We start from the raw sequence: 10,578 nt of genomic DNA on the forward strand, positions 1-10,578 counted from the left end.
TGTTTTGTAGGAGGCTCCTTTAAGGAGGTCTGTTCAGAACGTGATGCCAGTATCATCATGAACTGTCCTCATTCGGAGATCGTGTCGACAGGTGTCGAAAGCTTCATTCCCTAATTAGCGTGCGAAAAATGCGCGTTACACACGTGTAGCGATCAGCGAAGTACGCAAGTGCACATTAGGTTTTTAGTAGTTAGTTTGTTTTCGTTTTTTCCAAGGTTGAAGAGGGGAGTTTTTTAGTTGGGAGTATAGACGGGAGGAAAGAAAACCCAAACAATAAAACAGATAATACTATACTCAACGTCGAGTATCACAGTTATGAAATCAATAAAATTCGATAAGACAAACTTCAAGTCGACAATAGACATTCCAAAATAGATCAGTAAAGAGCGTTATTAAAATGGAACAATTTAATCCAAACGGCAATAATTAAAATTAATCGACAAAGATAGATAAAAAACACTTTAATCCAGCCCTTTACTGCGATTCGTTGCATTATACATACAGTAATAAACATGTCGAAATATTAAATAATTATTATGTATAAATATACAAGTCATTTTACAAATATGTACTACAAAACGAGGCAAATGGCGAGTAAATGGGAAATAAATACTGCTTAAATAGAGGACAAACAAAGCAAATAAATAATATAGTATTAATCACTAATAAGCGAAATAAATAGTGGCCATGTTAGTGTAGGCATTTGTGTAGTACCTACAATGTTGTGATGTGGGATGAATGTGATGAGCGGTAAATGTTCTCGAAATAAAGCAGCTTTTCCCATTGGAATGTCATAATTCAAAGTCACAATCAATAAAGTACATTAAGCACAAAAATTTTGTCAATTACTCGCTTGCGTTTTCATCCGTTGCAAATTGGCAAAATACTGAAAACCCGCCACCGCGAAGTCCAAGACCCCCACCAAAGTGTTGATGAAGACCCAATCTCTGGTGCTTCTGTCACCTTCTTTTGAAAGGTTCTGCATCTTGGCCAGTTCCCGGAGAAACTCCTCAGAAAGCTGGGGCTCGGGTTCTTTGAAACACAAAGACTGGAGCAGGTCGTCCTTTAGAGTATTGAGCATGCCTCGCATGGCGCTAAAGTTCCCATAGAGATCTCGCCTGGGACTGGTGGGGTATTTAGTCTGGTCTTCGATGATCACCTGTACGGTTGCATTCACTGCTGTGATGTTGTAGAGCATATCTCGGGCGAATTCAATTTCCTAGAATGAGAGGGAAATTCTTAGTTTTGAATCGAAAACAGACATTTTTTGTATCAACGAAGTGTCAGAACAATGTTTGATTCTCTCAATAAAAAAAACATTTATGTTAGGCAGATGATATAACGATCATTGCTACGGATGAAGACCTTCTGTAGTATCGTATCCAAGATTTAATAATGATCTAGACTAACAGAATCTACTTACACCTGAAGTCCAGTGATTTTTAAAATCTTCCTTGTTTTCTAGGGGATTTGGCACTGTCGGCAACCACTCATAGTAAATTTTGTTCATTACCTTTGTGGCAAGTTGTCCAGTCTGCAAGCAAAATATTCACCATAAATCACCAAATCGGAAAATAAATCTACTAACTAATACGGCATAAATCGAGTATAATTGCCGGCCATGACACTGCATTTTTCAACTAAAACCGATCGAGCTGGGAGGAAATTCCGCAGATGCTAATAGTATGTAAAAATCATACAATATGGTATGTAGTGGTTGCCTGGTAGAAGTAAAATCCGACCTTGGCGTCATCCTAGACGAACCGTCGCCGAAGATAGCAGTATTGGTTGTGGTTCTTGGTATTGGTTTGAAATTGGTTTCTTCATTGACCTCCCAAGTGCCATAACATGGTACCCAGTTCAAAACGCGACAAGTCACATGGCTTTTACCAAAGAATTGCATCGACTTCCGATGATCGGGCGGATGTAACGCCAAGACATCCGATAGATAAGGATGGAATGGTATGCGAAATCAAGCGGGGAAAGTGAGATGGAAAATATGATAGTATGTAATCGGACGACGACGATACGATATTCCTTATAGGATTATTTGTAGTCAATGGTTTATTTAATGAACGACGTGTCGTGGATTTTAATAGAGAGAAGGTTGGTTAGGCCTATGGGGAACCATAAAAGCGTTGCTACCTATTTCGACTTTTGAGTAATTTGAGGTTTTCATCCACGCTTTAAAGCAATCCCCGACCCGCAACAGGCACAGATTTTGGGGGTGAAAATCTAACTTAAATAACAATTTTTTTAAAAATTTATCATGACTGCGTATAAAGAGGAATTACATCATACATTTTCAGACAGTTATGATGCACCAAGTTTCTTATATCAGACTCTAGCTGAGAAAATAACCGGAAAAAGCCCAGTGACGTGCTCAACCGAGGTTTAATGCTTAATAAGGTTAATAAATATATATAATAATTGCTTTAAACAAAAGCAACGTCACTGCCTTTTTTTTAGTCTGAAAGATTAATTTCTCTTCAAACAACAAACGAATACGGTTCAAACCCAGTGACATTGAGAAGAAAATCTTTAAAAACAAACGCATAGGAAAAAATCCTATGAAGTCAAAAGTGGAGGTTTAAGAAAAATCATAGCTGCGTTTGGTAGCAAATGATGCCATTGATTCCAATGTGAAAGTGAAGTTAGAAGAAAATTTATTACATAAATTCAGTGGCGAACCAAAGAGACATTTAACGCGGTTAAAGTCAACAGGACTGTGACTTAACTCAAAGACAAAAAATACACGTGCTGCTGACGCCACTGATTTATCGACAGTTTTTTCGCAAAACCCGAAATTTGAGAAATGGAATTTGGAAACTCTGCGCTCTATCAGATTACAGCTGAAAGGGAGATAAAATTGCAGTAGAAAGTGCGATAAACTGCGTCTCCTTATATGTAAAAGTAAAAATTACTATCAAAGTTTTTAAGTACATCACCTGATCACTCGATATGATGTACGAGTGAAAATGAACCTATGAATAACAATAGCTATAGGACTGCATTGATAAATCGTTCTTCGTGATCAGTAGATTCAGGAAATGCAATAATACTTTGAGGAATTTTCATGGAATATTCGAAAAGCGAGTACCAAAGTTTGCCCAACGCCTTCGCCTGAAATAGTGCGTGCCAACGGCATTTTGGGTACCCATAACTCATTCGTCTCAGCACCATTAGTATTCATTCGCAGATGGCAATTTGAATTCTTTCACGAATAGAATAAGTTACTAAGTTATTCGAGATCCCGACGAAGACGCGAACCACATCCTTCCTGTCTGTTACTACTCAGTTTACGACTCCTTTGACAATAGTTGGGAAGGACGTTTCACTTCTTCACGCAGGATTAATCAACGAATAATTAATTAATTAACTTACACCATTGGTGTAATTCCGTTGTAGCTCAAGAGCCAACTGGTGCGCAGAATTGGCTGCAATATTGACAGAGTCCAGATTCTCCAGGTAGGTGGAACTGGCCATTTCCAAGCTTCTGAGGTGCCTTCTGAGTAAAATGGATCTAGAACTAGTCGTTGTAGGTAGTGCGCTTGCAGAATGGGCCAGCGACAGGCAAATGAGTAGTAGGAGAACGTTCTGGATCCCTGGAAAGAAAATAAATAGCTGTGGATACTCTTTGAATACTGGAGAGTCTCTCGGAAACCATTGACGCAACTCAAATTCTCTTACTAGGGCCCTGGAACTTACTTGGGACATAATGCCTGGTTGAGTTTCTGCAGGGAAGTTCACGAATTTTATGTGTGTTAATAAGTAAAATTATTGCTTCTAACGGATATTGTCATATTTGACATGTATTTTCAAAAGGGCAATGACACTACCGATAGCTCGATGGGAGATTAAGCTCAAGTTAACAAGGCTGCAACAGGTTCGCTACGCCTCTGGTTTCTCAGGTTGATTATGAATTCTCGTATCTTTTAAAAGAAGATTCACTGGCTCTAGGCACTGATTTATTGGCTTGGAATCCGTCAATATGGCTCCATGTGCAGTCCCAAGTTCACCTATTTGATAACGCGAATGATCTATATGAAAATTGTACTGCTTTTTCAAAAGTAGTACTTGTACCCAATTTATGCAAAAATAATTAAAACATTTTACGCTTAGGTGACTGTAATTTGTGCAGCACGAATTTAGCCTCACACCGTTACCTAGCACGCCTCTAGAATTTGTGGTATCTACTTTGAAATTTCAATTCTCTTTCTAGAGCTATTATTAACTACAAACACGTCTACAAATTTTTTAGCGAAGTAATATAGGAATTTTTTGAAAAATCGAATAAAAATTTTGCTACGCCAATGAACTTCTTTAAGGGGATAGATCTGAACCTTTCATTTTGGAAGAAAAAATTTGGGAGCAGCAAGAGAGAAAATTACTTAAAGCACTGAGCAGGTCATTTACAAATCAGTTTTTGAATTCGGAGCCTCGTACGGGTTTTACCCCCAGCTAGATTGATGGACAATCAAGACGAATTTGTCATTGCCCGCTAAAAACCTCAAGACCCAAATTAGGCGCAAAAACATACTAATTTTAATTTGGTATTTTCCTAATTTTTCACCTGGTCATCTATACACTTACGGAAAAAATTGAGGCATCTGCTTTTCGATTTTCATCACATCTCCGACCATCTGGTTGCGTTCGGCAAGTGCTGCATGAGCTTCAGCACCGTTGTAGTGATCAAACGGGGGAGATTTTGAATGAGAACCTTGTGGCCGAATGCTTTGAGAATTAATTCGGGAGTTTTAGTAATATACAGGGTCCTCATGAAATAAAATCGAATTTTTAAGATTCTGTCGAAAACTCCGTCGAAAAAGCCTGAATGACTTGCATTTGTTCCCGTTCGGAAACCCCAGTGGCAAATACGTTATTCCTCATGAAAAAAACCTCGTTTTAGCGTCGTACGATAATCACACGATTCACCTGGACGTGTCCAATTTCCAAGTCATATGAGTATTTGCTGAGGCCTTAAAAATCCTCCTGAGGATTACTAAGGTAAGCCCCGACAAAAAGATTGGAATCAGTTCAAATATGCTCAAATTCAATCACCACTAAGCAAGAGCTTAGGCAGTGCTTCAAAGCGACTTATGTGACGTAACGGGGTAATATCCGAAACCAGCCTTAGTACCGTATCTCTGGTACCATCTCGACTCAACAACGAAAAGCAAAAAGACCATTAAAAGCCATATACAAAGTTGGTCTGTGTCGGGCGGCGAAAGAAATAAATATTATTCAAAGAAGCGGTATGGCAGAATGAAACATGCTGTTTAAATACATATACAAGATTGTGTGGACATTACACACAAAGGCATATACCCGTGAGAATGCTTCTCTTTTTGTTTTTATTGCTTTCTGGGGGCCTGACCCCGACCAACATGGCGGGGCCACTCTTGAAATATTTTTTTAATAATTGGTAAAAACATTTTAATTTTTTTCTTCCTTCGAGATGAATGCTTGATAAGTTTCGGTGGGAATGTGCAGGAACCAGGAATGTGGTCTAAACTTGGTAAATCACAGATGCATTTCTCAAATCTGTGGTCATCGACCACGCTGAACATTAACGTTTTATGTCCTCCTCTATTTATTTTACGACAAGACCGACTATCTGGCGCATTTAACAATAATGTCCGATAATTACTGCAATGTCCAGCATTTGCCATCATTTACCACATCATTATGACATTTTCCTTGCATTTTTCGCTCAGGCATTTCCATCTATCCGTAATTTACTATACGTAGTGCTCTTTTCAAACTGACTCTTTTTTTCCACACGTAATTTAATTAGACTTTTTCTTTAAGTGTCGCTATCGGTAACGGGGTTTTTCTTGCGGTAATTCCGTTTTATAGTTATAAATTACCGCAAAAATAGAACACTACTGTTCTTCTGCTTTATGGACTAGCGGGGTCCATTAAAATTGTTCTTCTTTACCGATAATGTGGGAATCTATGCGAGCAATTTTATTTCTTTAAAATAGCTTCAGGGGTTGCGTCCGTGCAACGCACATGGCACGTGGAAACCGGACCATTAGCACATGATACCGAACTAAAGGTCTTCCGTCTTTATTGGTCCAATCAGTCAGCTGCGCAGGTTCCGACAAAGGGGATTTCCGGCAATATACAGATTTCGAATGGATCAGCTCCTCTAAGAATTGCACGCAGTTTTCCAGGTATATCAGAAATTCGCTCAGGTCAGCAAATTTATGGGTAGGTAAAAACCCATATCATCGTGATTCTTAGACCGATTGTTGTTTTATTGCCAGCGCAGACAGGCTTAAGATTTGACGGCACCCGTCTTTCCTTAATTGCAGAACCTATGACGAATTGCCTGGTTGGTGCGTAAAATGCCAAAGGTTCCTTAGGATCGACACAAGTTAATTTCGATTTAATATTTTAATATCTTATGGACTACTTAGATTGCTGTCATGAGCATCTGCTTCTAATACGAACGTGTGAAAAGTGCACTTTACTCACTCATGAGAGGGTTGTTACCCTCTCATGAGTGTGTAAAGTCGCCCGCGTTTACCAGTTCTTAACGTTTAGTGCCTTAATTTACTCTATAAAATATTTACTCGTTAAGACTTTTATTTTGTATTATTAATCGCTCTCAATTTCCTTTATTATTATAAGAAATTTGGAGTATACGAGGTGTGAAAAAAAAACGGTAAAACCAGACGTGGCTTCTACTGAAAATTTTTAGACGATTCTTTTGAAATGTAATTTTAACTTTCGATTACTTTCTAATAATATCTGTCTGATATGCCTTTGAACTTTATAACAAATAATTCAAAATTTCATTTGTTGTTCAGAAAACTGGGCTAATTCGCGATGTAAGAACTTCAGTAGCGTAGTGGGTTTTCTAAAGCCGTCATGATAAATTCGAAAACGTGAATAATGAATTTGTGATACTTTTTTTCTTACAGTACTGTGATATAATAGTGTATTTTTCACAGTTTTCACAAAACATTCTAAAGGCCAAAGCAGGATAATTTGAAGTCAATTGAAAGCTTCCAGAAGTAGTTGCAGCACATGAAAATATTGAGATTTCGTCAGTTTTGATTTTAACTTACTTGAAGTATTTTTCCATCAAACTATTGCGTATTTTTCCAATTATACGAAATGTATTGACTCCAAAACCTTAACAATTTGAGCGCAATTGAAGTTCTCCAGATGAAGCTGCAGCTGGTCAAAAGTTCTAAATTTCACCAGTTTTCTTTCTGTACTATAGAAAATCTATTTCCCTGCTCGTGTCTAGATTATCACAGTTACTAAAACCTTCTTTCTTATAGCGACAATGGTGACATACACCTCGTAGAAGCTTCACCACGCCTACCAATTCTCGGCTTAAACCTCTATCAACGTTACCAACACAGGAATAATCACTGCAGCTCGTAAATCTCGAATACGTATAACTTAATAGCGTGTAATCTTTCATAAAGCAAGTGGCATCGAATACAAAAGAGGCGGGAACTCGGTGTAACACTCGGTGTAACAGGTGGCCAATGGTGTGCAGAGAACAGTTCGCGGAATTACGAGGAAAATTCCACGGAATTGGGGATGACGAGACTGTTCACGGAATTCGAGATCGACCATGGATTTACGAGTATTAAGCTAAGGAAACCAGAAAACAAGGCCTTGAACCGTGATTTTGACCCATATTGTAAGCTATATGTAAATTTATACACAATGAAGTAAAATTGGGAATATCTGGATTAGGAACAAAGAGTTTGGCCTGGAACCTATCTGGGACCATAGAGCTCTTTTAGTATTTTCATATTTAAGGGAAATCTACAATGAAACTGTGAGATTGAATTCTGACAGATTGAAACTGATTCTAATGCAAATTCGAGAGTTCTCTTTCTTTACCAACAAAAACCTGGAAATATCCGAAATGTAATATATCGATGGGCCTACTTATACAAACTCGTAATTGAAATCGCGTTCTCCTTTGCATAGATTATGAATCATGGAATGTGTAAAGAAATGTTGTGTGTTTGTTCCAGGTAGGGGAAATTACAGGTGGAAGCACGAAAACACGTATACGACCTTGATGTTCCCAGATCAATTTCCATGGTAAATTCCCTTTCTAGACTGTTTCGAGAGAAAAGGTGTGCCTTGATTTTTTTGAAAAATTGTAGATATGAAGTAATGGATTTACCGTCGCATTAAGTAGCGACTCCAAGCTTCTTAAAGCGCAAAATATCTCATATTAATCCAATAACGATTTTTCCACTCCCTTAGACGCATTCTGGAGACAGAAACTCGGCTTTAAAACCAGTTGGTTAGGGCAATTTTGAAAAAATTGTAGCACAAAACAAAGATGAGTTTGTCGAGTTATCTTCACATCATCTGGTAGCTTCAATCCAAATTTTAAGAATACAAAAGTTTACACTTTAGCCCACTAAACAGTTCCTTCGATGCATTTTGTAGACATAAGCTCGTCAGTAAAAACCAGTTAGATAAGGCACTTTTGAAGAAATTGTAGTTTCAGATAGACATGAGTTTATCAAGATTTGCCTTCGCTTCATCTAATGACTCAAAGTATCATTTTAAGGGCGTAAAATTTTCACTTTACCCCAGCGGACAGTTTCTCGGACTCTTTAGAAACAGATTTTTTTTTTTTTAAGCAAGATGGAAAAGGCTGTTTTCAATAAACTTCAGCTAAAAGTAGGAATAGGTTTTTCGAGCTACTTTTTCATGATTTGATACCTCCAAAAGCTTTCTCAAAGACGAAGACTTCTTATTTAAATACACTAAATGTGTGTTACTTTTCGCCTGCATCATTTAGAAGCAGATCAATATTCATCTGAACTTCTGAACTCTCAGAACAGAAAAGATCTGACGATTTTTGAAAATTTGCAATTCAGACACACACAGAAGTTCCATTGAAATATAGTTCCTTCTATAAAATACGCTTTTTGTCAGGGTCTGAGGAGAAACTTGAATGATTTGTCCTATCAACGACAAAAACTGAAATCGTACGCTTAGAAAAATAGTTGAAACAGCAGTGAAATTCAAGAGAAAAAAACGCAAACCAATTATTCTTCATAATGAATAAGCGCATTTACTTTGTGTTATAAAGTGTCCCAGATAATGAGGTCCATAATACATCGACCTCAACAAATATTCGTAGTTTGGTTTAGCAACATATCTTGTTTAAACAACCATTGGTTAAAAACGAGTGGAAATCCAAGGTGAAACTCATAAGAAAAAGAAATATTTCCTGCTATATATTAGTCAATAGATTGATGATTCTTCTATGAACTGTGCGAGTTTCATTCAAATTTGTGGACCAAGACAAGACTGGATCGAAACCTGATTCCAAACGCACCCGCCGTGCAACAAGTCATCACAAGCATGATCACTTTCCACACTCAAAAGTGGAAAAAATTTTAAAAAACTTACGTTTACTCCATACTTTGTGGCGCACAGGCTTCTCACTTTGGTCTTCATTGAAGTTTAATCCCTCACAGCCCACCTCAGTCTGATGATGCAGTCTTTTGAATTCCGAACAATACTGATTATGGCAATTAACATTTGAATATAAGGAACTATCGAGTTTGGCGCATTTTAAAGCTTTCCTTGGATTCCCCATGGGGGCGCAAATACACGTTGGGGACTCCCCAAAGGAATACCATCGGGTTCTGGCGGTTCTTTGGTCTCTGAACAACACGTGCTGCATGTCGTACTCCATGTGAAAACACTCTAGATAAACCGGCAAAAACTGGTCTGCACGTAAGTGGTTCTACAGTAGGTTCTAGTGGTACTACAACTAACGCGCTGCGAGCTCTCAATTCTTTCTGGCGAGTGTAAGTTCTGTATACAACTATATCTGTAAAATTGAAGAGGTGTGTCACAGCTGGGCGGTGCGAAGCGATTTCATGAATGAAAGGCCCCCTCCATCGGGCTGAAGTGTGCCCGGAAGAACGGGCACGGCGTGAGCCGACGGTGAAGATGCTGGGATTTGAAGAGATTTGCCTTCGACGATTATAGTCCCAGAGCTGATTGTCGGAAATTGGAATTGGTCAAGGAATGTCAGAAAAATTACCCCCTTGTCAGTCATCATTAAGGAACAAATTTTTCCGATCCGCAGAAATTTAGGAACGCCATTTTTCCCTTGTAGATCGTGGAGACATTCGGCATTTTCGATCCAAGCGTTGGAAATTACAACTTTGAACAATCTCCAAGAATGCAAAGAGATTTTCACCCTTTGCGAAAAATCAGCAGTAGATTTATACGGCCTCAACCGGCTCGGGAAGATCGTTTGTACCCGCGAATCCCGAAGGAATTCAAGGTTTTCATTTCAACCCCTGGGATTCACAGTTTTAAAATTTTTTTGAAAATACGAGAAAACTTTCAAATGTCGCGAAAATCTGATGTACGCTTTATGTGGTTGTAAAATTGTTAATAAATGTAACTTTCATTTGAGCCTAACTAGGCTCCAATCGCGTCAATAGAGCCCCTGCGAATACCCGAGAAATTCGGCGTTTTCGCCTCAAACCCCGGGATTAATAATTTTAATATTTCTTCGAGTATACGAGAGAATTTTTCCGTTTCATGGTGGATAAT

General features: G+C 38.3%; 1 protein-coding gene across 1 annotated transcript; it reads right to left on the minus strand.

Annotated features, from left to right (window-relative positions):
- Positions 1-274: 274 nt before the first annotated feature.
- Positions 275-9,788, minus strand: LOC136345304 (uncharacterized). Its single transcript, XM_066293456.1, has 4 exons — positions 9,415-9,788; positions 3,385-3,605; positions 1,424-1,534; positions 275-1,219 (listed from the first exon to the last, which is right to left on the minus strand). Exons 1-4 carry the CDS (start codon positions 9,701-9,703, stop codon positions 842-844), a joined length of 999 nt encoding a protein of 332 aa, XP_066149553.1. The 5' UTR covers positions 9,704-9,788; the 3' UTR covers positions 275-841.
- Between the last annotated feature and the right edge of the window lie 790 nt (positions 9,789-10,578).

Source organism: Euwallacea fornicatus, chromosome 19, assembly GCF_040115645.1.
Source record: "Euwallacea fornicatus isolate EFF26 chromosome 19, ASM4011564v1, whole genome shotgun sequence".
In the NCBI taxonomy this organism is placed as follows: Eukaryota; Metazoa; Arthropoda; class Insecta; order Coleoptera; family Curculionidae; genus Euwallacea; species Euwallacea fornicatus.

Excerpts from the sequence above, each read along its gene's own strand:
- LOC136345304 (XM_066293456.1), bottom strand. The coding sequence starts at position 9,703 with ATGGAGTACGACATGCAGCACGTGTTGTTCAGAGACCAAAGAACCGCC. Across the intron at positions 1,535-3,384 it reads AACGGAATTACACCAATGGT|ACTGGACAACTTGCCACAAA; the intron begins GTAAGTTAATTA and ends TTTTGCTTGCAG. Across the intron at positions 1,220-1,423 it reads AAAATCACTGGACTTCAGGT|GAAATTGAATTCGCCCGAGA; the intron begins GTAAGTAGATTC and ends CTCTCATTCTAG.